This window comes from Hemitrygon akajei, chromosome 4, assembly GCF_048418815.1.
Source record: "Hemitrygon akajei chromosome 4, sHemAka1.3, whole genome shotgun sequence".
Classification (NCBI taxonomy): Eukaryota; Metazoa; Chordata; class Chondrichthyes; order Myliobatiformes; family Dasyatidae; genus Hemitrygon; species Hemitrygon akajei.
In genome coordinates this window covers 74777476-74804566 of record NC_133127.1, presented here as the reverse complement: position 1 = coordinate 74804566, position 27091 = coordinate 74777476, and the positions used below count along the sequence as shown (strand labels likewise).

At 40.4% G+C, this 27091-nt stretch overlaps 1 protein-coding gene across 1 annotated transcript; it reads right to left on the bottom strand.

Annotated features, from left to right (window-relative positions):
* On the bottom strand, positions 1-27091 carry ccna2 (cyclin A2). Its single transcript, XM_073042857.1, has 8 exons — positions 26540-27091; positions 23507-23729; positions 15263-15372; positions 14281-14504; positions 13368-13572; positions 12843-12956; positions 1672-1805; positions 1-783 (listed from the first exon to the last, which is right to left on the bottom strand). The coding sequence occupies exons 1-8, from the start codon at positions 26738-26740 to the stop codon at positions 723-725; spliced, it is 1272 nt and encodes a 423-aa protein (XP_072898958.1). The 5' UTR covers positions 26741-27091; the 3' UTR covers positions 1-722.

Sequence of the window (27091 nt, the reverse complement as noted above, 5' to 3'; positions counted from 1 at the left end):
TTCTGTTCTAGACAATTAGATTTAATATTCTTATGAATTACAAAATATTCACATATAGCGGCACTTCAAGAACTTTTATCCCACATGATAGTAGCAGGAAATGGAATCATTAGCACTAAGTAGCTAATCCTCAACTAGAGCTTGTTGATACTTGGTTTAACTAGTGAAGATACAATTTTGACATAATATTGATCATATTACAACAGGCCTTTGTTTTTTCAAGTTACTATAACTTATTCATGAGCCTTTCCCATACTAAAAGATGTATTGGGTCACTCTGGCCTTATTCAGGTCTCTTAACATGTTTAATTCCCCTATTAGTTAAACAAAACCAGTTAAGATTATTAAAAATCTAAGATGCCATTGTTTCAAAATACCTAATACACCATAAAAAGTTGAATGCACATAGTTCCTGCGAATCAAGAAAAAATGCTTGCCCTATTTGCTAATCTGGTTTGGTTATTTTAGCTCCAAATATAAAAGATGTACACAATGGGATTGCACATAAGTTCATAATTCGTAAAATATACAAGTATAAAACAATGCTTAAAGCATACACAAGTCATCAAAATTACTAATGGTGTAGATTGCAGTTATCCAGTGCTAAAAGATGTAGTGGCAAGTTGAAATCCCACATTTGTCCTCAAAAATACTGTGCTGTACAAAACGGTCTCCAGATTTTACAAATGTATGCAATATAAACACTAGGCAACAATGATGCATCACTGTGAAAATAGCAGGTTCAAAGATAGTGGAGGATCAATGACAGACACAGAGTGATACCTGCAAGAGAAAGAAGAACAAATAAAAGTGAGAGGCATGGCATTTCTTAAACTTAGCTTTTTAAGTAATGAAATGCTGAATTTGAAACCCAAAGCACACTAGCAATGTCATAAATCATGCACTTGCTCTCCAATAGAGCAAAGGACACACACAGTTCCTGCTTTAACTAAATGGCATTTAAATACTTATTCAATACACTACATTACTCACATTTACACCATTCACAAACTAGAAACAATACACAATTTTGACAGATTTTAATTCCCACCCTTCCCCCCCAGTTGTAAAAGCTTCTAAACCTCTTCCAGTGATCTAATAATCTAAGGAGGTTAGATGACCAAAGAGCAAATATTACAAAACACAGCTGACTGATCCTGATCCTACACTCATTTCACTCGTGAGAAATATTCAGGTGCATTGACAGCCAACTAGTAGCTAGGTCAAAGAACATCAACCCAAATTACTTCCTTAAACTGTGCTTGAAGTATTCCGCTGTAATGAAATGAATGATACTTTGAAGGGAGGTTCAACAGCTTACAAATTAGATAAACTAATTTACAGTCTATTTATTCTGTTTGATTTACTGCCCAAACAGACTTCAACATTACGCCAAATCTCATTTATGAGGTCTTTAAAACACAAAATTGCCATGTAATTTAAACATGGAACACAAAAATTCTATTCTTCCAGTTGTCATTATGCTTCAGATTCTATTCAGTGTGGTACTTGTCAGCTTTGTGACTCCACATATGGCACTACATTTGCAATTACCAGTCTTTTTTATATTAATCCTATAGGTGTAACAAGACAAGCTAAACAAAAACTGAAGTCCCAATCATCTCAATCTTTTGCTTTGACAACAAATTAGGCAGTTCACACCATACTCACTTAGAGCTCTTGTATTTCTCTCTTACTGCTTGCTGTGCATGTTCTGGTGCTTTGAGGTAGTTTTGATAAAGGTCTGTCACACATGGCTTTAAGGTTTCCAAGACATACCCAGTTAACTGAGCCAATGACCTAGGCTGTAAAGAAAATGTGTCAAGTTAATTAAAAAAAAAAATAAACTTCTAAAGAAAGACATACATACATACCAAATTAAAAGGGCAAATGAATAACACATCTAAAAAAAAAGCCAGCAGTTTAGCTATAACACTTTAGTATTCCTTCTGAATCAAGGACTAAAAGGCTGAAGGGCCAAAGAAGCTACTGACTATTCCTAGACACAAGAAAAAAAATCTTCAAACTGTTATGAAGGACAACAGAAAACAGTGATCGGAAACATGAAATGCAATCAAATGGCAGAACAATTGAAAATCTGGTTTAATCAATAGATCGTTTCTCAAATCTCAGTTCAGGTTCATGCTACACCTGAGAAAAGGGATATTTTAATACCCAACCTGATATATTCAAAGTTGTTCACAGTTGAGCATCCAATAAAAGTAACAAGACTTGCAAAACAAGAGGTGATAACTTTGCTGCTTTTTGTCTTACTTGATGGGTGGGTTGGAGAAGGAATTACCTTGACAACATGTAACTTGCATTTATACCATAAAACAATGGGGCAAATGGTGCTGACTGCAGCTGGAGGCTCCCTAGAGAACTGCTGGCACCAAGCTACTCTTAAGCTGGTCAGTACACTGCATTTGCAAATGCAGAGCAGCAAACACCACCATATCAATCACTGAGTGAAAAGTAGGGGAAACAAAAGCCACAATCCAAAGATTCAAAAAAAAGGCAAATGATGCATGGTAGTTGAATAGGTGAACTCCATGCTAGAAGAAAGCAAAATACATTTGGTTGGGTGGGGGGAGGAAGAGAAGAAGCAGAAGTTAACACAAAAGAAAAGCAAGAGTAGACTGATATCTCCAACAAGATACAGCCTTCAACCACTTTCATCATACCACTGATCGCACTGCAGTCCACCCACTCCCCAACTCAGGTTACAAACACCCAACTCAAGGGCATCTTGTACATATGGATGGTGATTACTGTGGGGGTCACAGGAACCTCCTGCTGGGTGAGAACAGCACTATAAAGGTCAGAGATGGGGTGTCCTGCAGCAAGCAACTCAGCTACTGACACCCCAGTACCTCTCTACCATCTGCAAGATACAAGTTAGGATGGAATATAATCTGCTTGCTGGATAAGTGCAGCTCTAAAACAAAACAGGAGCAAAAGATCACTGGACCACCTAAGCCTGCCTGCATGTCATTAATCTATGCTGGCCTCAAATCTTTTGTGCCAGTTCCTCAACTCTCAATTCTATGTCAATTTGTTTTCAAATCTTCTCCCACCTCCAGGATCTTGCATCTTTTTTTTAAAAACAAAAACTTTCATATTTTTAAATTAGAATTAGCTTTGCAATAAAGACAAATATGCCATTTGCCTTTTCAATTTGTTTGAACTGCCTGCTAATTGTGATTCTTGCACTAGAACATCTAAATCCCACTGAACTTCACTCATTTGCAGGACAAAAGTCTGCTTTTTGATTCCTTAGTGCTCAACTCTAGACTTAAGCACTTTAAACTTCATTTGCCAGGATTTTCCCCAGTTTATGATTCTGCAATAGGATGTAGATTATCATCTTCATATTAATATACCCTTCTGCCCATAAGGGGATCAATGCCTATACTGAAAAAGGCAAGCATACATATGCCTTTTTAACCACCTACTGACCTGTGTAGTTGACTTCAGGACTCCGAGATTCACTCTGCTCATCAACCCTGTTAAGGGTTTTGCACTTACATTTGACCTACCAAGGTGCAACACTTCATATTTGGCCAGGTTAAACTCCACCTGCCATTTCTGCAACAGATCTATATCCCACTGTATTCTTTGCCAGTCTTCTGTGCTATCCACAATACCATCAGTCTTTGTATCATCTGCAAACTTACTAACTCACCCATCTACATGTTCCTCCTGGTCATCATGAACAGCAGAGGTCCCAGTACAGATCCCTGCAGAACACCACTAAAGACCAGCTCAAATGAGTCTCTTCGGACACCACTCTCGTCTTCTATGGGTAAGCCAGTTCTGAATCCAAAAGGCCAATTCACCATTGAACCTGTGCATCTTAATCTTCTGGATAAGCCTCCCCTGTGGGACCTTATCAAACACCTCACTAAAATCCATGTAGACAACAGCTATAGCTTACCTTCATCAATTACCCACTTCACATCATCAAAAAACACAATCTAGTGAGACACAAGTTACCCTGCTCAAAGCAATGCTGGTTCTTCCTAATTTAAGACATGTTCCTTAAGAATTCTCTCCAGTAGCTTCACTACCACTGACATGAGACTCAACAGCCTAGCTTATAGGATTGTCCCTGATTTCTTTCTTGAATAATGGAATATTAGCTACTCACCAGTGCTCCAGGACCTTGTCTGTGGCTACAGAGGACATAAAGATATTGGTCAAGGTCCCAGCAATCTATTCACTTGCCTCCCTCAAGTTCCTGGGGACTTGTTCAACTTAATGCTCTTAAGAGACCCAACACTACCTCTGCCTTTACTTCAAAATGCACTAGCACATTAATAGCCTCAGCATTGATCTCCCCATCTTCCATGTCGTTCTTGTTAAATACTAATATAAAGTACTCATTAAGGACCTCACCCACATCCTCTGCATCAAGCAATGGTTCTTCCCTTTGAGTGGCTCTACCTTCTCCCTAGTTAGCCTCTTGGTCCTGATGTAAAGAATGGGTTGGCATTCTCTTTAATCCTACTAGCCAAGCACTTTTCATGGCCTCTCCTGGCTTTCCTAATGCCCTTCAAATTCTTCTCTAGCTTCTTTCCCAAGGCCTCTGTTCGATTCTAGCTGCCAAAGCTTTATATACTTTTCCTTTTTCTTCTTGACCAAATTCAGTACCTCCCTCAACATCCAAAGTTCTCTTACTTTGCTATCTGTCCTTCCTTCTGACTGGAACATACCTGTCCTGTACTCTGTACAATTGGTCTTTAAATATGTTGGATGTGGACTTGCCCCCAAACAGCTGTTCCCAATCGACTTTTCTTAGTACCTGGTTAACACTCTTGTAATTTGCTCTGCTTCAGTTTAATACTCTCCAGCAAGGTCCATACTTAGCCTCATCTATAACCATCTTTAAACTTAAGGTGTTGTGTGGTCACTGTTCTCTAACTGCTCACCCAGAAAAGGTAGTCACCTGGCCAGGTTCAATACTCAGCACCAGATCCAGTACAGCCACTCCTCTTACTGGATTATCCACTTGTTTAAGCAGCCCTCCTGGATCCACCTAACAAATACTGCCCCATCTAGTCCACTTGCACCAAGCAGATCCCAGCTTATATTGGGGAATTTGAAGACACCATGACAACTGTATTACTTTTACAATCAGTCTGCATATCTGTACTTCAATATCCTGGTGTCTATTGGAGGCCCTGTAGTACAATCCCAGAGCGATTGGACCCTCCATTATGGCAGGCATCTTCTGCCATGTGGGAATGATGCTGCATAAATATCATTTAATTTTGTACCGAATCAGAATGGTCAAGTTAAACCCCTCCAGCTTAACTATGCATTGCTCCTGGTTGGCCTTTTTAAAAAAATTATAAATACATTGCTGAGTGTCTGCATTTCCAATTTGCAAACCAGACGGGTTACAAACCCGAACCATATCATACCTTGGGGAGGACCTCCGCCAAGGAAAAAGATTCAAAATTGTTTAATGTCACTTCCTGTGCATGAGTGTAAAGGAGAACAAAATAACTTATTCTAGATCCAATGAATATAAATATAGAAGATAGCTGATATAAATAGATTGATTGAAATGTCCATAAAGTGACACTAGGGTCTACATAAGGCGACTGACAGGAAATAAGAAAAGTAGTGGTGGAGGTGTTGATCAGACTTGCTGCTTGGAAAGTAACTATTTTTGAATCCAGTGGCCCTGGCATGGGTGCTACACAGCCTCCTACTACTGACAGCATACTCTGATGCTCTCTTCTGTAGAATAATGTGAGCATCCAACTCTCTTCAGCCCCCTCAAAGTAGAGGCACTGATTGTCTTTGTTGATGGTGCAAGATGGATTCATAGACTACAAGAGGTTGTGTGCGCACTCCCTGGAGCCTGAAACTATTTGTAGTTAGCACTGCTGTGCCACTAATGTAAAGGGGCTGTGGGGCGCAAGTGTCGCAAGCCCCCCCAGAAGTCTTTTGTCATGTTGGCATTGAAGGAAGAGGGCACTTGCCTGGCACCAGTCCTTGAGTTCCTCCACCTCTTCTGTAGGTCAGCTTGTTGGTGGTGAGCCCTACCGTCATGTCATCAACAAATCTGACAACATGACTTTTCGGGTGCTTGACTGTGCTGTCACATGGGAGCAGTGTGTTCAGCAACAGGCTCAGTACATAGCCCCGATGGGCATCCGTGTTGAGGATGGTGGGGAGGGAGGAGAATCAGATGGTACTCCATCTACCAACTTTCAGTGTGCATACTCAAAATACACTGCAGTTAGGTGCCAAGTCTCTCCAACAACTGCTCACAAGGTCACGATCTCTATTAAGAATGTCAGTACCCAGGAACTGTATGGATCCCTTCAAATCACACACCATCCCCAACTGAATCACCGTTAATGATCAAGTACCAAGAACTCCTTACCAATAGCTTTATGGGACTACTTTCAGATGAGCCTCAAGCAGACTCAACACAAGGACAATGAAAATCATCTTGCTAGAAAAACCCAGACCCCAAAAAGTAAACATACAGGTGTCCCCCGTTTTTCGAACATTCGCTTTATGACACCTCACTGTTACGAAAGACCTACATTAGTTAGCTGTTTTAGTGAACAGGTGTTTTACTGTTATGAAAAAAGGTAGCACTCGCCCCGAGCAGCCAAGCTCCTCCCCTGGAACTGCATTCTAGCCGGCATTGCTTAAACACGTGCCTGTGAGCATCTGTGCTTTATGTTTATTTATTTTGTCCATCCGTTAGTAAGATGAGTTCTAAGATATCAGAAAAGCCTAAAAGAGCTCGTAAGGGTGTTACACTTAGCATAAAACTAGACATAATTAGGCGTTTCGATCGTGGTGAACGAAGGACAAAGTGAGTTTGGCTTGTGGAAGTTGATGATGTTGAAGAGGTTTTGGCATCCCATGACCAAGAACTGATAGATGAAGAGCTGATGCAATGGGAAGAGGAAAGGATAACAATCGAAACTGAACGCAGTAGCAAACAGACCGAAAGTAAAGTTGTCCAGAAACTAAACGTGAAGCAACTGTGAGAGATTTTCGCTGCTATCAACAATGCTGCAATGATTGCAGAAAAGTACGACTTCAATTTTGAAAGGGTACGTAGGTTTAGGGCATATTTGCAGGATGGTTTGAGTGCTTACGAAGAACTGTATGATAGAAAAATGTGCAAGGCTGAGCAGTCAAGCATACTGTCGTTTTTCAAGCCTTCCACATCAACCACAGCAGATGACGAACCTCGACATCGAGGCAGGCATAGAAGATGTCCTGCCTGCCCTGATGGAAACAGACGATGATGAGATGACACCCCAGCCTCCTCTACCTCCCACCACCCCAACCTCTGACGACTCAGCCTAACACACCATCATCAGTGTGCTCACTGTCTTCCCAATTCCAGCAAGTGAAACTACACTGTACATACATTATTTCTACTTTATATAGGCTGTGCATTTTGTGTTATTTGGTTTGATTTGGTAGCTTCATAGCTTAAAGGCTACTGGAGAGAGTGCTTCTGCCAAGAGTGCTTGCGCTGGGTGTTTCTGCCAAGAGCGTTTGCTTGAGATTTTTACAGTGGACAGTGCTGCAATGATTGCAGAAAAGTATTTCTGCTTTATATAGGCTGTGTTTTTATCATATTATTCCTGCTTTTACTGTATGTCACTGTTATTTTAGGTTTTATGTGTTATTTGGCATGATTTGGTAGGTTATTTTTTGGGTCTGCGAACACTCACAAGTTTTTTCCATATAAATAAATGGTAATTGCTTCTTCACTTTACGACATTCCGGCTTACGAACCGTTTCATAGGAACGCTTTACCTTTGGATGGCGAGGGAAAACCTGTACCTGTTCACAGTTATTGGAAATTGATAGCCAAAAACTGAACCCAATTTCAGTAGAAAACTTGAGTGCAAACCAAATTATTGTTATTTGTTTTCTTTACTTTTAGTAAATCAGTTCAGTAGGGCAATAAAATTTGGATACATCACTGGATCGATGGGGTTAGCAGCTCACAGCCAAGACCCTCCTTTGCCACCTCTAATCCAAGGAACTGTGAACAGATATCTGCTCGATTACAGTTTTCTTTAGCGCGCATCATTGTGGGGAGCCACAGTAGCCATGGCCCATTCCTCAAAGTAATCCCTCAGTCTTTACACTATGAAGTTCTAAGACAGCCATTACCCCACTCAACTCCTACACAACCCTCCTCCCATTAAACTCGTGTTGTTTAATCCCATCCCTTTCGCAGATATCCCTACAATGTTAATGTTCTCCTAATCTATGAACCTTGTGCTTAAGAATTAAAAAAATCCTCGCAGACTGAGCACAGCAGCAGTACACTCAGATTTCTACCTCAGACTGGAGTCTCTAGTAGAGACTCAGGAGTGACTGCCAGTCTAATTAGTCATAATGCCTATTACCCCAAGGTACGGAGCTACTAAAGATCAGAAATGACAAAATGTCCATTCTTCCCACTATTATTTGATACTAACATTCGATAGGTTTCAATGGGATTCCCCCCTCAATTCTTCTAAATTCCAGAGTACAGTCCCAGAATCAACAGCCATCCTCATACGAGTTGCTATCTGTTGGATTTAAAGTTTCCCAATCCTCTAACTCCCCACAAATTTTTGCTCTATTATATGCCCTCTGCTTTTATGTTGGCTTTGACTTCCTTGTCAGCCATAGTTGTGTCATCTTGCCTTTAAGAATACTACTGTATTTATCATGTGTGATTCACAGTATATAAATACTGCCTTCCAAATTGCTCCCAGAAATTCCAACAATTGATGCTCTGCCATCATTGCTGTTACTGTTCCCTTCCAATCAACTTAGGCTAGCTCATCTCTCATGCCTCTAATCCTCTTTACTCCACTGTAATACTGATACATCTGTCTTTAGTTTCTCCCTATCAAATTGCAAGGTGAATTCTATCAGATTAAGATCACTGCCTCCTTAAGCTCCCTCACCAAACCTGGTTCATTACACAATGCCCAATCCAGAATAGCTGATTCTCCTAGTGGGTTCAACCACAAGCCGCTCTAAAAAGCCATCTTGTAGGCATTCTACAAATTCTCTTGAGATGCAGCACCAACCTGATTTTCCCAATCTACATGCATACTGAAATCCCCCATGACTATTGTAACATTGCCCTTTGACTGTGCTATATGATCATCTACCTTATTCTGTATACTGCATGCATTCAAATATAGCACCTTCAGTCCTGTATCCATCATCCCTTTTGATTATGTTCCCCTGCTTGTCCATCCTGATGGTTTCACTACAACTCACCTCTGCATGTAAACCAAAAGCCCTCACACCCTGGTTCCCATACTCCTGCCAAATTATTTTAAACCAGGGATTCCCAACCTGGGTCCTCAGAACTTCAATTAGTGGTAGGGGAGCATAGCATAAAAACAGATTAAGAAACCCAGGTTTAAACCCTTCCTAACACCTCTTGCAAACCTGTCTGCAAGGTTACTGGTCCCCCTTGGGTTCAGGTGTAACTTGTCCCTTTAGTACAGGTCATAATAATAGAGATCTGAAACCCTTCTCCCCGCCCCAGTTTCTCAGCCATGCATTCACCTGCCAAATCATTCAATTCTTACTCACTGGCATGTGGCACAGACAGCAATCCAGAGATTGGAGGTCCTGCTTTCCGGTTTTCTACCTAGCTCCCTAAATTCTTTCTTCAAGATATCCTTGTTTTTCCTCCTGTCACTGGTGCCAACATGTACCAAGACTTCTGGCTGCTCACCTTTAAGAATGTTGTGGACCTGACCCTGGCACCTGTGAGGCATCATACCATCTGGATGTCTCTATCGCATCTAGTGTTTTCTCCTCTAACTACAGAACCCTCCCATCACTAATGCAGTCTTCTTCTACCCCCGCTTCCCTTCAGATCCAGTGCCAGAGACCCAGTCATTGTGGATCTCTACCATCAGTAGGTCATTCCCCTCAACGGTATCAAAAGTGATATACTTATTGAAGGTGTGGAAATGTACTTTACCTGCAGTAACAAAATGACACCTGTGTTGTAATGTTTATGCAACATTATGCTGATGAAACCAGAGTCCTTGAGAAAACTGCAGACCAGCAGAATGCAGACGAACAGAGTTCACCCTGTGCACGAACTGACAAACAGTAGCTGTACATGTGTATAAAGGCGTGACCACGCTATCTGTTTTCAAATTTCTTTTTGAAGCTGTCACCAGCTCTTGTGCAATGCTAGTCTTCTCCTGCCACAAGTAACATAAATGTACTTATGATTGATCCACTGAATTAACTGTTGTTTGCAATAAGGGATAACGAAAAGGTGCTCAACAAGTGGTATGGCCACTTTGCACTGGATGCCCATTTCCCTTTCCTCTCCTGACAGTCACCCATTTACCTAGACTTGAATATTGAAATAGAACAAAAGAAAGTCATACTCCAAAAGGTGAGGAGATATAGCATACAGAAAAGATGATACAACACATGATAAACAAGCTAACAGATACCTGTAGACGAAAGGTAGATGCAAATCAGCAAGGAGAAAATAACAAGAAAAGCATTTGGCAGTAGGTAAGTGGGTGGGAAATTCAGAATGAATTGAACAATCCTGTACAAGTAGTACAAGATTAAAGGTCCTAGAGATTCAAAGACAGCAGGGTGCTGAAAGCTTGTTTGCGAAACAAATGGGATTCCAAGTTTCATTAGCAGCACAAGCAAAAGCAGAGAGATTATGCTGAACATTTATAAGCCTTTGGTATGGAAAACCAGGAATAGCATGATCATTTCTGGTCACTATATATCCAAAGGGATCCTGGAAAAGTGCAGAGTACAGTTATAATTAGGCTGGAGAAGTTAAGGGTTAACCCCCTCTTGTGGGGAACAAGGAGAATGCAAGATGTTTTAAAAGAAATTAGATGTACTGTAGATTATGATTGGTTTGCATAAGTTACAAAGCTTGACCCATCAGCTTTTCTTTGGGTGAAGGAAGGAAGGGGCTGGAGACTGGGGACGCAACAGCAGTACTGCAGCAGCTCTGAGGAATAAAGACTTGCAATTTTGCCTGCAAGAGTGGTGAAAGTTAGATCAAACGGATTCAAAATGAAATTGGGTCAGTTTAAGGAAATAAACGTGAAGGAAAATAAGGATATAGCAGGGGAAATGGAATTGACTGGAATGCTCTACAGAGCCTTCACAAAGTTGTGAACCTTTCATGCTATAGTGACTATAAAAAGACCGTCTGGGAAAGGCAAGAGAACGATAATGGGAAGAAAGCCTGCATGCTCCAAATGTAGACCTTTTAGAATGATAAAACTGAGAAGATGTCAAGGAGCATTGGACACTTGGATTAAAACAGTTTTCTTCCTCTAACTTAACTTTATTAAGTTAACTTAAATGTTTTAATAAATAAATAATTAATTAATTTGAATGTTAAGGATAGTTTCTCAGTGATTGTAATTGGGCAGCCGAGTTATTCCAAAATTGCTTGAGCTTATGTTCCGTATTAATGATTTAGGGTACAGATAGTGTATTAAGCTTACAGACAATATTCAAGTTGGAGGGTATAACATGGATAAAAAAGGTTGAATGGACAACTGATTTAAGTTGATTCAGTGTCAGAAAATGTGAAGTTACCGATTTTAGCTGATAAACTCAATGGCTCTGCTGAATCATTTAAACATCAGAAGCATGAGAGAGTATGCGTCTTACAAAATGCTAAAAGACTACATCACCATCCAGTGAAGTTTTATGTCAAGAGCTGCAGAGCATAATGACAAGCAATAAGGCTTTAGCCAGACCAAAGTAAAGTTAAAGTTCAGTTGCACACCATGGATGATTAAGAATTCAATATATGGTTTAAGTATGAAGGCAGGCTTGAAATGTTAACACCACTTTCATGAAAAGTGATATTCAATGTGGTACTCAAATGTTAAAAAGGATGAAACAGATGCAAGATCAAAAGACTTTATAAAACAAATTTAAAATTAAAGCTATGTCTCATGAGTAAGCCAGTTGATAACAGGCTAGAATTACTGTATATAGTCCGTCAAAAAGAGGGAGATGGTAATTTTTGTAAAATTCGCATACAGTTTTTGCTTAATGATTTTTTTTCTTGTGAATGCCAAATATTCAATGCTATGTACCCATGATGCATTTACAAGTAAGCTTTTCGTTGTACTTGTGCATACCTGTTTTGTCCATATTACAATAAACTCAACTTCAATTTCAACATTAGCCGAAGAAGATGGCTGAGGGACAAGAGATTATGTAAAATACAGAGCAGTTGGATTGCTGACCTGAACTGACACTAGCACAAGGCAAGTTCAAGCACCATTCCAAACAATTCTACATAGAAAAGTCGCCGTATTATTGCATATTTTATTTTGACTGAAGCTTCTCCTGTGCAATATAGAAGAAAGTCACTTTTTATATTAAAAATGCAAAATTGGGGTAACAACATGAATGAAGCAATAAGTACTTTAACAATATTAAAAGTGACAAGAACATTATTATTTGCACAGAAAGGTTAGTATCAAGCCAGATACAGAATGCAAGTGAACCTGAAGCAATGAACAATACTGAAACGTGGGCAATACTTCCTGACTTTGTCAATTTAGGGGTAAGCCAATGTAAAACTCAAAGGATGCTATTGAAAGAGTAAATGCAACATAAAGTAGAATTGGATAGAAAACAAAAAATAAGGCTCAATAGTAATCGAAAATGTGTTAAACCAATTAAAATACACATGGATTATGGCAGGTATTTGTTGAAAATATACTAAAAAAAAGGACAACTCCTCAACAGCAAATTGAAATCTTCTTTATAAATGCATTCAGAATTCAAAATAACCATTTATGACTCACCCAGCCAGCCTGTGATATCGTATAGTTGGCCAAACAAAAGGCTGATGCAGCAAGGACAGAAGGTGGATATTTCAGAAATGGTTCAGAATCGATCAAGCTTAGTTCTCCAATGTACTGCCAAGAGAGATTCTGGTTAAAGAGTGTACAGGACAGAAACAGCGACTACTCAGCCCACTTAGCATTCTGCAAGATCACATTCAATCCTTTATATATCAACACTCAGTCCTGCCCAATCTCCCTTACATCAAGCCTTGTATTGAATCCGAAGTTAAGAAATACTAAACATTTGCTGTCAAATAAAGAAATTGCTCTTCAACTCAGTACTAAATAACTAAGCTCTTGTGAGAATGAATGCAGCATGCTAACTTTTACAGTAACCTTTCAGCAATCCACACTTTACAGGACTTACAGCACTCCACATCCTTGAGATTAAATAGTCTGTGCCACTCCAAACCCAAAATGGCATGGCTTGCAAAAATAATTAAAATCAGATTCTGATACAACTTGAATATAAACAGTACTCACCATACAGAGACTCTCAACTTTACTGCTGGCCTTCTCACGGCCAACATATTGAACAAGGAATTGGTTTATTGTTGGTGCTGCCAAGTCAAATGATAAAACTTTAAGAATGAGATGTTCCATCCGTAGAACTTGTTTCTTTGTATAGGTGTCATCAGTTATGTAAACAAATTCAGCAACTTCAGGTGGATATATTTCTTCAAATTTTCTGTAGAAAGTGAAAATGAATAAGCATATCTTTTCCTTTTCAAATCAATGACCTACTGCAAAGCTTTGTACTATCTGCAAACTTTAAACTCTCCCATTAAGACTAAATGCACACGCTAAAGAATGGCATTCCCATTAAATAGATATCTATTCAGCATCGTGTACCCACTGTTCTGAATCAAATTCCAGTATCGAGATGGAAGACCGAGAAAAGCTTATTCATCACAATGCCAGGAAAGCACTAGATCCTTTTTCATTCTTATATCCACCCATCTCTATTCTCTTCTCCCCCTCACACCCTGCCAGAAGAACGTTAATGATCATTCTTAAACTCCTATACGCTTTTGCTTTCCTGCATGCAACTCTTACAGCTTTAACTGCAAGCAATCTGCCTTGACCAGTTAGCTCCATGCCACCTCAGAAATGGCCCCAACATGTGAATACTTCTTAAGCTACATATTCACGCACTATTATTCATGCTCCATTTTAAAATTAACAAGCATGTCTTAAGATAATTTCCTTAGTTATTTTTCCAATAAAGAATATATTCTCTCCACGTTTAACAGAAGGTGATTCATACTTCCCTAGTATTTATATGCCTGTGTATTATGTCACTGGGTTTTCCAGGTCCTGTTGACCCCTCTTTTAGTTCAGACAAAAAAATTTAATGCACCAGATTGACTAAACTAGAAATTAAATTCATACTTACGAAGCCAACAGCATGGCAGCTGTTCCGACAAGCTGGAGTTTTCCTCTAAGGACTGACATAGATGACAAAAATCTGTCGATGTAGTTTACAGCTAAATACAGTGTTTCATTCTGCAATTTGTATTCTTCTCCAACTTCAACCAACCAGTCAACAAGAATAGCTCTCATACTGTTGGTTATATCTGGTTGTTTCTTCATGTAACCAACTTTGGGTCTGCATTTCAACTAAGAGGTGGGGAAAAATATTAGATTTTTGCACAAGTCTGACTTTATCAAGCCCATGGCTCAGGCTTTCTATTCATACTCAAAAATCTCCTACACATCTTGCAAATTCACTGGACTAATAAAAGTAGGTGATAAAACTGCATGATATGACAGAGCAGCTAAATGTTGATATACATTCCTTTTAGATAATTATTCATACAAGTGAAAAATGATAACCTTCACTGCCTCACCCACAGCCCATGAAAAAATGTTTACGTGATCTCATTTATTCAGCATGTACTTGGTAAGAAGCCTGCTACCCAAAGACACACTACAATACAAAAGTAATAGTAACTTGCTGTAGGAAAAGTCAAAACTTCACCAAAAAATGCAAGGCTATGCAATGCAAACCACTGCAGAAGCATTAAAATGTTTTAATAACTACTTAAGAGGCAAAGTGATTTAAAAATTACACAAATAAGGTCCCAAACCACTAATTAGATTATCAGTTATATTGACAAATATTTAACATTGACTCAGTATATCCAAGTTTGAAGAAATAAACCAGACTTCTGTTAGAAAACGGATTCCTACTCGACAGAAATCCCTCCACATTTGAATTATCAATACAACAAAACTTCACGTGGGAAATCAAGATGCTTGTGTTAAGTATTAATAATAAAAATAAACAATATAGTTACATAATTATGATTGATTACGTCTTTGCAAGTATCAGGGATGAAGATAAATGGAATGGACCAACTATACTAAGTTCTTACCTCCATTTCTCTTAGGTATTTATGTATATCATCTGCATATTCAGATAATTCATTAGCATTTACTTGTTTTGCTTCACCACATGAAGATATTGACATATCCATTGGAGACTCTAGATGCAAAGAAAGTCACAGTAAATTTGATTAAGTTACCAGTAAGGACAACAATAAATCCATTTTAGTTCAGTGAATTAACAAGCCAGTAACCATGGAACAAATCTCTGAATTCTGCTGAGGTGAAAACTGAACAGTTGGAAAATATCAATTGGAATAGACAAAGTCGGTGGACTTGCAAGACCAAAATGCTCAACAAACTTGAACTTTTTTTTTTCCAAAGTAACTGCTAGAATAGATAAGAATAGTTTTGGTCTTTAAAATAAAGGTTAGATTAGAGCAAGTGCAACAAACTCTACCAGTTAAATTCCAGGAATTGGATGGGGTTGGTAAGAATGGGTACTATCATGATGGAGGATTGGGTTGACTGGTATAGTACTCAGGAGAAAAGTTGCAGGACTCAACAGGCTAAAATGCAGAGATGTTTCCCTGTTGAGGCATTCTGGAACCAGGGATCACAGCCTAGAATCTGGGGCAAGAAAATTAATTCCAGAAGTCTGTGGAAGATAAATCTTTATATTTAAGATGGAAAGCATAAATAGAGTAGGAACATGTCAGAGAACCAGCCCCTGCTATGCAGTTTGTATCAATGACTTGGATGAAGTGGAAGGATGGGTTAGTAAGTTTACAGTGGCATAATGCTTGGAGGTGTAGCCAGTGTAGAAGGTTGTCATAGGTTACAATGCGACAATTACAGGATGCAGAGGTTGACTGAGAAGCAGCAGATGGGAGTTCTATCCAGAAAGGTGTGAAGTGATTCACTTAGGGAGGCCCAATTTGAAGGCAGAATACAGAGTTAATGGAAGGATCCTTAGCAGTATGGAGGAACAAAGGGATCTTCAAGTCCCTGTCCATAGATCCCTCAAAGTTGCCACACCAAGTTAAGGTGCGTTGGCCTTCATTAGTAGGGGCATTCAGTTTAAGAGCCATGAGGCAACAGTCTACAATACCCTAGTTAGACCACACTTGCAATACTGTGTTCAGTCTTGGCCGCCACATTATAGGAACGATGTGGAAGCTTTAGAGAGGTGCAGAATAAATTCACCAGGATGCTACCTGGATTACAGAACATGTCTTATGAGGATAGGATTAGTGAGCTAGGGCTTTTCTCTTTGGAGCGATGGAGGATGAGAGGCGACTTGATAGAGGTGTACAAGACTACAAGAGTCACAGATCAAGTGACTTATTCCTCAGGGAAAAATGGCCAATAGATAGGGGCAAAACTTTAGAAGACTGGAGGAAAATATTGGTGGGGGGGGGAAGAAGGGGTGTCAGAATATGTATTGTTTTAATAATATGGGGGGTGCATGGAATGCACTGCTGAGGGTGTTAGTAGAGGCAGACACATTATGAGCATTAAGAAACTTATCGATGGGGCACATGGATGATAGAAAAATGAAGACTATGCTGGAGGGAAGGGTTAGATTGATTTTAAAGAAGATTAAAAGGCTGGTACAACATCATGGACCGAAGGGCCTGTACTGTGTTGTCATATTCCATATTCTAATTGTGTTGAATGATAGAACAGATTTGTAGGAAGAAATGATTTACTACTGCTCCCAAATACATTTATCACAATAAAAGACAAATAAGCCAAACATGATCCAATGATTTAAGTAGTCATCATACAAGAGATCAGAATGCTTAAACTGAAAAAGAATCAAAAGATAAAGAAAGGCTTGGCAGTGATATGGAAAATGAATATCCAGGTGACCTCCCATGATTAGCACAAATGAAACAATAGGTATCAGAAAGTAGCACAGATCAAAAGTGTAGAAAGGACCATTTCTGAACCTCTCATTGTACCTCTGGCCAAGGTTGTGTAGAAATTCAAAAATCAAGCTTGGAAAGAAGACAGGTTAGCACCAAGTAAAAGGTAAGCCAAGTATGTGAAGAGCAAGAGGATAACACATGAGAGAATAGGACCAATCAAGTGTGACAGTAAAAAAAGTGTGTATGGAACCATAGGAAATAGCAGAGGTACTTAATGAATACTTTGCTTCAGTATTCACTATGGAAAAGGATCCTGGCGATTGTAGGGATGACTTACAGCAGATTGAAAAGGTTGAGCATATAGACATTAAGAAAGAGGATGTGCTGGAGGTTTTGGAAAGCATCAAGTTGGATAAGTCTCCGGGACTGAACGAGACGTACCCCAGGCTACATTGGGAGGCAAGGGAGGAGATTGCTGAGCCTCTGGCAATGATCTTTGTATCATCAATGAGGACGGGGGAGATTCCAGAGGGTTGTAGATGTTGCTCCCTTACTCAAGAAAGGGAGTAGAGATACATCAGGGAAATTATAGACCAGTGAGTCTTACTTCAGTGGTTGTTAAGTTGATGGAAAAGATTCTGAGACACAGGATTAATGAACATTTGGAGAATATGATTAGGAATAGTCAGCATGGCTTTGTCAAAGACAGGTCATGCATTACGAGCCTGATTGAAATTCTTGAGGATGTGACTAAACACATTGATGAAGGTAGAGTACTAGATGTAGTGCCTATGGATTTCAGCAAGGCATCTGACAAGGTACCCCATGGAAGGCTCATTGAGAAAGTAAGGAGGCATGGGATTCAAGGGGACATTGCTTTGTGGATCCAGAATTGACTTGCCCACAGAAGGCAAAGAGTGGTTGTAGACGAATCATTTTCTGCATGGAGGTTGGTGACCAGCGGTGTGCCTCAGGGATCTGTTCTGGGACCCCTTCTCTTCATGATTTTTATAAATGACCTGGATGAGGAAGTGGAGGGATGGGTTAGTAAATTTGTTGATGACACAAAGGTTGGGGCTGTGTGAATAGTGTGGAGGGTTGTGTCAGAGGTTACAGCAAGACATCGACAGGATACAAAACTGGGCTGAGAAGTGGCAGAAGGAGTTCAACCCAGATAAGTGTGAGGTGGTTCATTTTGGTAGGTCAAATATGATAGCAGAATGTATGTATTGTTACAGCTATATGGTGATGTTACAGCTTTATAGGGCCCTGGTCAGACCCCAGTTGGAGTATTGTGCTCATTTCTGGTCGCCTCACTACAGGAAGGATATGGAAACCACAGAAAGGGTGCAGAGGAGATTTACAAGGATGTTGCCTGGATTGGGGAGCATGCCTTATAAGAATAGGTTGAGTGAACTCAGCCTTTTCTCCTTGGTGTGGCGAAGGATGAGCAGTGACCTGATAGAGGTGTATAAGATGAGAGGCATTGATTGTGTGGATAGTCAGAGGCTTTTTCCCCAGGGCTGAAATGGCTAACACAAGAGGGCACAGTTTTAAGGTGCTTGGAAGTAGGTATAGAGGAGATGTCAGAGCCAAGTTTTTTTTAAAAGACATTAGACATTAAGAATGATGCCAATAGGAAAGGATGAAGAGGTGACCTATATAAGAGGTACAGGTTGCACTTGAACCAGAGAGAAACTTTGCAGGGAAATCTGTTTATGCTACACAGGAAGGTTTAACTGGATTGCCAGGGTAAGAGATTCTTAGCAGGAGCAAATCACTAGCCAATGAGAGCAAGTTTAGAAGTCAGGATAGCCAGAGGCACAGAAATCGGCGAGAAAGGAATTCTCATTTGAAGTGCATTCATTTAACACACGAGGTTAAAAGCTGATTTATAGTTGTGCGTACGGGCTACACTGTAGCCCTGATTTTCACTTCTGCGTCACTCTACGCTGTAGCGAGCATGCGTTGGTGTGCGCCAAACGCTAGTTGGCAGTGGGGTTTCTATGCCACTGTGTTGAGTTTCTTCGTGAGAGACATGGACAAGGAAATGCATTTCAAACATTTTCGCATGTCGGCAGGTAGATTTGACAATTTAGTTCATCTATTTCGCATTGGTGTACAGATGTGGCAGAGAAGAAGCGACCGCAAATGTGTAGGAGGAAATGCGATGCTACCAAGCAGACCAATCACAGTTGTTGCGGTCTGTGTCACCGCGATGCGCGAGTTACCCTTGTGGGGACGTGCGTGTCACCCTACAGCGTAGAGTACACGGTACCTACGGTGTCGATGCGACGCACAAGTATAAATCAGTCTTAACAGGCAAGACAGACTGGGGATTGGCTCCAAAGACGGATGTTAAACAAACACAGCTAAGGACTGGTAGCTCAATATTTGAGCATACAGATGCTACCGTTAACAGAAATACAGGTAGCAAGGAGAAGTAACCTTTTGATAATAGCAGTGCTTTGAGATGACACTCGAGGGAATTGCCCAGAGGCAAAGTAGGTACAACTTAGTAACAGAAAAGGGAGGGTCACTCTAGTGGGATTGTATTATTATAGATAATCACAATAGTCAGTGGAACAGGTTTGTAGAGAAAATGGCCAGAGTTTAAAATAATAGGTTGTGTTAGTGGGGGATTTTAATTTTCCCCATTATTGACTAGACCATGCAGACTGTTTCTTAGGTCTACACATAGAAGGCCCTACTCAAGAAGTTATAATACTGGAACCCTCTTAGGGATCAAGGCATGCAAGTGACTGAAGTGTCAGTCAGGGAACACGTTGGCTTTTGTGATACCAATTCCATTAGTTTTAATATAATGATGAAAGGCAATAGGGCAGTTTCACAGGTTAGGGTTCCAAACTGGAGCAGGGTTAATTTTGGAGGACCCAGCAGAGGCAAATTGGATGAAGCTGTTAGAGGTAAAGATAAAAACAATCAGTGGGACACCTAAGAATGAGATCAAGAATCCAGGAGCAACATGTTCCTGTTAGAGTGAAGGGTTAACATGGCAATTTTAGAGACTTAAGAACTTTTTTTTTTTTTTAAAGCTATTATTAATGCTTTTTGAGTTAGTGATTTAGATGCATATCATATTATTACTGAGTTAAGTATTGTATGTAAGGAGTTTTTGCTACAACAAGTGTATGGGACATTGGAAAAATTGTTGAATTTCCCCATGGGGATGAATAAAGTATCTATCTATCTATCTATCTATCTAGACAAGATATTGAGGCTCTGGTCAAGGAATGAAGTACACATTTAGGTCAGAAACAAATGAATCCCTTGGTGACTATGAAAAGGTTAAGAATATCCTTAAAAGTTTTAGAGGAATGCAGTTTCCTTTGGTTGTGTACATGTACAGTCAGATGACAGTAAACAAACTTGAACTTGAAGCAGGAAGTCAGAGGGCAAAGAAGTTACAAGATGGATCTAGCAGGCAAGGTTAAGGAAAAGCCCAAGAGGTTATACAGATATATTAAAAAGAACAGCTAGGAGTAGGTCCCCGAGAGATTAACAGGACACCTACGTCTTGAGCAAGAAGTGGGTGGGATTTTTAGCAGACATTTTTCTTGTGCTTACTGAGGAGAAAATCATAGTTGCTCAAAATTCAACGGAAACAAATTGAGATATTTTGGAGTACTTTCATATTAGCAGGGAGGAGGTATCTACAGCCTCACAGTGCATTATGATGGATAAATTTGCAGGGCCCGACAGAGAGCATCCTTGGACTTTGTGGAAGGCTAGAAAAGAAACTGGAGGCCCTTGAAGAGATATTCCATTGCTTAGAACAGGAACAGGCCATTTGGCCCACAACATTGTGCTGAACCACCTAAAAAGCAAATCAAAAGCACCCAAACACTAATCCCTCCTACCTACACTATGTCCATATCCCTCCATCTTCCTTACATCCAGGTGCCTCTCCAAATGTGTCTTAAAAGCCTCTTAAGTATTTGCCTCTACCACCATACTAGACTGACTAAAATAGCTTACCCTTCACATCCCCATTGAACCTAATCCCTCTCATCTTCAATGCATGGCCTGGAGTATTAGACATTTCAATCCAGGGAAACAGTGGACAGAGAATGTCTATGCCCCTTAATCTTGTAAGCCTCCATTAAATCTCCTCTCAGCCTCCAACATTCCAGAAAAAGCAACCCAAGTTATCCAGCCTCACATGATAGCACATGACCTCTAAACCAAGTAGCATTCTGGTAAACCTTTTCTGCACGCTCTCGAAAGCCTCAAAATCCATCCTATTGTGGGACAACCAGAACTGTATGCAATACTCCAAATATAGCCAAACAAAAGTTTTATAAAGTTACAAAATAACCTCCTGACTTTTGAACTCAATGCCTCGTTACAACATACCATAAGCCTTCTTAACCACCTTATCGACCTGTGTAGCCACTTTCAAAGAGTTATGAACTTGGACCCCAAGATCTCTCTGCTCTGCAACACTGTTAAGGATCTTGCCCTACAAAGGTGCAGCTAATCACACTTATCTGGGTTAAACTCCATCTGCCATTACTAAGACAATAAAGACAATATTTGCAACTGATCTATATCATGCTATATTCTTTGTCATCAACTCCACCAATTTTGATGTCATAAACAAATTTACTAACCCATACATCTATTTTTTCCAACTGGGTCATTTATTTTTATATATATATATATATATATATATATATATCACGAACAGCAGAGGTTCCAGCAAAGATCCCACAGAACTCCAATAATTACAATCTTCCAGCTCGAACAAGCCCCTTCAACCACTACCCTCTGTCTGCTTTGCACAGGTCAGTTCTGAATCCAGCCGATTCACTGCAGACACCATGCATTTTAATCTTCTGGGTTAGCCTCCTACGAGGGACTTTGTCAAAAGCCTTTCCAAAATCCATGCAGACAACATCCACAAAGAACAAGCTAGAGATCCACAGGCCAATCACACTGACACAAGTAGTGGCGAGGCTCGTGGAGTGAATGCTGAGGGACAGGAATTGAAGTAACCAAAAATATAAGATGAGGGTAGGGCAGTGGATGCTGTCTATTAAGACCTCAGCAAGGCTTTCAACAAGATCCCACACAGTAGGCTGGTCTGAAAGGTTAGGTCCAATGGAATCAAGGGAGAGCTTGTTAGATGAATTCAAAATTGGATTGGAGATAGGAAGCAGACAGTGGTGGTGAAGGTCATTTCTCAGAATACAGGTAGGTGCTAATGCTGTTCCACGGGTATCAGTGTTGGGAACTTTGCTATTCGTTATTTACATAATTGATTGGATACGAAAAGAAAAAGTCTGATCATCAAGTATACAGATGAGAAGAATTAAGGAAGTGACATTCTAGTGAAGACCATTGCAGATTTTTATGAATTCGGGGAGTAGGCTGAGAAGTGGCAAATGGATTTCAATATGGGAGTGTGACATGATTTATTTTGGAAAGTCAAACCAGCATGGGACTTACTGTATATTGTAAATGGTAGGGTACTAGCAAGTGTAATGGAAGAGGAACCCAGGAGACAAACACATAGCTTGTTGAAAGAGACGTCACAGGTAGACAGGGTAGTGAGAAAGGTGATTAGCATGCTGCCTTCTTCACTCGGTAATGAGAACAGGATTGGGATGTTATGTTGCAGTTGCACAAGATGCTGGAGAGGCTGCACTCGAAAGTACTGCGTACAGATTTGATTGCCCTGTATTGGAAGGATGTGGTTAAACTGAAAGAGTACGGAAAAGATTTACAAGGATGTTGCTGGACTAGAGGCCCTAGGTTACAAGGAAAGGAAGGCCAGGCTAGGTATAAGAATGAGAAATATCCTTATTGATGTCTTAACATTGAGAGGGATAAATAAGGTAGATGATGTCTTTTCCCAAAGACTTGAAGCCCAAGAGTGGAAGCATAGATTTTGGGAGAGGAGAAAGACTAAAAAGGGACTTGACTGGCAACATTTTCCACGTAGAGTGTGGTCAATATATGGACCAAGCTGTAGTGATTGAATCAGCTAGATTAGTGTCATTTATGAAACACATAAGCACATTGAGATGCAGGGCTTTGGGTATATGGGCCGAACTCAGGAAATTAGGGCTACCCAGGTGGGCACTGTGGTCAACGTGGACTCATTGGGATGAAGAGCCTACATCTGTGTTGCAAAGCTCTATGACTATAAGAAAACAGAAAAAGCTTAATTTGTCATTTAAAAGTGAGGTAGATCTCCAAAGGGAAGGCTCCAAAGCTGGTGCTTCAGGTTCAAAAGAACATTAATAACATTCATCCATTAGTTACCCCTGCTCCACAAACTAATGCTGTAAACACACACCACTAAACAGTGGCAACTCAAAACGGATGCACAGTAATATGAAATTAAAAATGCCAACTGCAAAAATAAGCTAAAAAGGATCCAACAAAACTTACCAAAGCTAACATCTGTGATGGGCTTAATGGACGGCAATGTCCGGTAACCTTCCAAAGAGAGCACTGTTGAAGTTAGCACCAGACCTGCAGTACTGCTCGCACTTTGAAGTGGGGCGTCATCGGGTTCATCCACATGGATAGTGAAAGCTGGTTTGGTTGGTGCTTTTCCAGTGAGTAGAGGGCCAGAATTTTCTTTGCCGCAGCAAAATCCTGATGTTGAAACCTGCAGGTTAGATGCAAAAAGAAATCAGAATATAGAAAGAACTTTTGTATTACTAGGACTAGAGCAGCCATCTTTACACTGGGCCAATTTAATCAAGGACATAAGGGGTACTGCCATCTTTTGAACTAGATCATATCAAATTCATTATTTTTAAATATTTTCCTCAGTCCGTAACTTTAGAATATATTCCAAGAGAATAATTTGGGGAAGTATATGATTTGTAATCAAAAAGAGCAGTACCACCAACTTGTTTGCCTAACAGATTAGGGAAATTTACAAGTTCAATTACATAAATGCCTATGAAGGACTAACAAGATTGAGTAAAGTCAGTGGAGACTGTTTGATTAACCTATTGGATCACGTTTTGGGATGTATCAAATAGATTTGATAAAAGGAAGAAACCAGTGTTTGTGGCATCTTTCAGATTTTCAAAATAGTTTTTAGGTGTTACAGATTTCCTTACATCAGGAATAGCTTTCTCCTGGCTCAAAGCAATCCAAGTCACATTTCTTTCCCCCAGAATCCCACACTTCATTTTGCTCTGACATTCTTTATCTCAATCAAAGCCCCTCCAATTCTCCTGCCACCAATCTACACGAGGCAATGTAAAGAGGCCAACTAACCCACAATCTGCATGCCTTTGAGATAATGGAAGAATCCTATGAATCCAGGGGAAAACACAACACAGAGAGAACATAACATGCAAATGGTATACAGTAGCACACAAGGCTAGGATTCTATCTGGGTCACTAAGCTGTCCAAACCAGGTACGCGAAACTGGAGTAATATGACGGATTACACTGAAAGTTAACAGAAAGCAAGGAATGAGAATAAACTAATTTTTCTCAGGTTGAAGAGACTTCAAGGGGAAACAACCTCAGTGTCAACAACATGCGAGAAATGTTACGTCATTCACTTTGATGCACAAAGATTTTCTGAAATTCTGACAAACTTGGAAGTAATGCTGCAGGACCCTCACTGCCCTTACATACAAGCCATTGAAAGCTGACATAGCAAGTAACCAGAAAGATAAATCTTTTGGCGCTTATTACTCCAGTACTCAGATCATTTTGTAAAGCCATCTTACTGCAAGAATTCAAGGACTACTTGAAATTATAAGACCATAAGACACAGGAGCAGAATTAAGCCATTCTGCGCAGAATTTTGTGTATAGCCTTGATATCTTTACCTTAGTAAAGGTAAAGGGAATGGAGAGAGCATTCACTTGACTGACTCCTGATTTAGTGTACAAGTAAACTGGGATTGCATTTTCTTGAGTTTAGAATGAGAAGGGATCTCATTGAAGCTTACAGAATTCTTGCAAGTCTCAGCAGGACAATAAAAAAACTGGGAAAAATGAGTTGGTTATTTTCCTTGGCTGGAGAGCCTAGAAATAAGGAATGCATTCTCAGTGTCAGAGCAGGAATTTCTTCCAGTGCTCAATCATGAAAATACTGAACCCAAAGAGCTGTCTGAGTAAGCTCAGTTATCAAGATTATCCAAAACAGTCAAATCTCTGGATATTAAGGACATTGATGAATCTGCGAAGGGTGAAGGAAAATGGAGAGCATCAGCCAAGATTACGAATAGTAGAGCAGGGTCAGAGGTCAAATGGCCTACTCCTGTTTCGACTTAATCTACTTAGAACACCACTAGAAACCGACACGACTCAGACTCGCCACCTCACCAAATATTAACGAACGTTCTGCATTGAGGGTTAGTGTCTACACAAGCAAGACACCACTTTCAATAGACCAATGCAAAAGTACTCAGCACTTAGTAATTAATTAAGTTTCAAAAATCCTGAATTAATGTAATAGGACAATTTATTCTAATTTATGGAGGGAAAACAGGTAGGCACAAGTGAATTGGCTCAAACTTTACAATTTATTGTTTGAAATTTCCAAGCCTGGAAATCTGCTACATTTAATACAACTGTTAAATTGGCAAACTGTATGCTAACTCTCACGAATCCCAATTACTGTATAGATGACAAAAGCCCCACAATAACCCACAGAAAACGTTCGCTATTAACAACCAACCAAAATCATGTATGCTTTACAACAGCGACCACGAATTCAAATTTACGAGTCGCCTACCCCATATACACAAAAGGTCAGAACGCTTCATTTACATTTTGTGAAAAGAGATTATCCTTGTAAAATATTACCCAAGCGACACAATAAAATGCTAGTTTTCCTAGACTGGTGTACGTTAAAGTTTACATGCCCTTTGCTGTGGCAGTGACAAACAACCCAATTTTGATCCACAAATTCACAATTTGTGCCAATAGATCACAGCAACCTCCGCTCGGTAATAACTTCCAAGCGGAAATATTAAAGGGTAGACGCAAGTTTGCATTCATTTCTACTACATCCGATTGTAGGGCTCTTCCGCAGTGTGAACATTGAGCGGTGAGGTCCAATTCTTTTTTTTAAAACACAAGTACTGCTTTCGATTTCATTGTCGCGACAAGACATCTTTAATTCGACCCCAATAAATCGGTGTCGGGAAGACACCGCCAGGTTCGAATCTCTTCAATTTAGCAAAGCAACCAACAGTCGCACAACGGAAGCCCGATCAAATTTAATTTTATGTTATACATACACCATGCAGATTTGTGGAAGGAGAAACTACGCATCGGTTTCCACAGATGCTGCCCGACCTGAGGAGCGTTGTTAGCAAACCGCTTTAATTTGATTTCTTGCATCCCTTGACTTTCAAACATCCAGCTCTGGATAACACTTTAAACTCGGTGCACAAACCGCAACATTCGGTACCCAAGAGATCTTGCTTTATGGCATACTTACAGATTTGGGGTGAGGAGGCTGCAAAGCCTGGTTGTTCTGTAGCACCCCGAGCACCTTCCTGCCACCCTCGGCCATCGTTTTGCGGACATTTCGCTCGCGGCCTTCATGCTCCGGTTCCTCCCAAATCGCGCGTTTTAGCCCCGGGGGCATGGCGTTTTCCCGGTTCCCGGCAGCATCGTCCCGAGAGCCCTGAAACATCATTCTTTGATTTTTAAAATTAGCTTTGGAGACTGGGGAGCGGGGGCGATCACATAGAAACGTGGGATCAAGCCGGGCGAACGGGAGGTCCCAGAGCAGACGGTTTTCCCTTCCGGAAGCGTGAGCGTTGCTGGCGGCAACAGAGCCCGGCCCAGGCTGGGCGCGGGGATGGCTCAGCACGGAGTCCTCCTCGGTACCTCGTGTCCCGGCTGCCCCCACCCTTTCCTTAAGGCCACGCCGCCGCCGTTCCCCCCTCCCCCGGGCCGATTGGGGCAGTTGTTGTGCGACCAGCAGCCCCGCTGCCCAAGCCCTCGCACTCCCATACGTCAGCGGCGTTAACCGTAACCCATCCAG

Bases quoted from the DNA above. Each gene is read 5' to 3' on its own strand.
- ccna2 (XM_073042857.1), bottom strand. From the start codon at position 26,740: ATGATGTTTCAGGGCTCTCGGGACGATGCTGCCGGGAACCGGGAAAAC. The intron at 14,505-15,262 runs GTAAGAACTTAG...CCCACCTCTTAG, and splicing joins AATACCTAAGAGAAATGGAG to TTGAAATGCAGACCCAAAGT. The intron at 784-1,671 runs GTGAGTATGGTG...TTTCTCTTGCAG, and splicing joins GAGAAATACAAGAGCTCTAA to GTATCACTCTGTGTCTGTCA.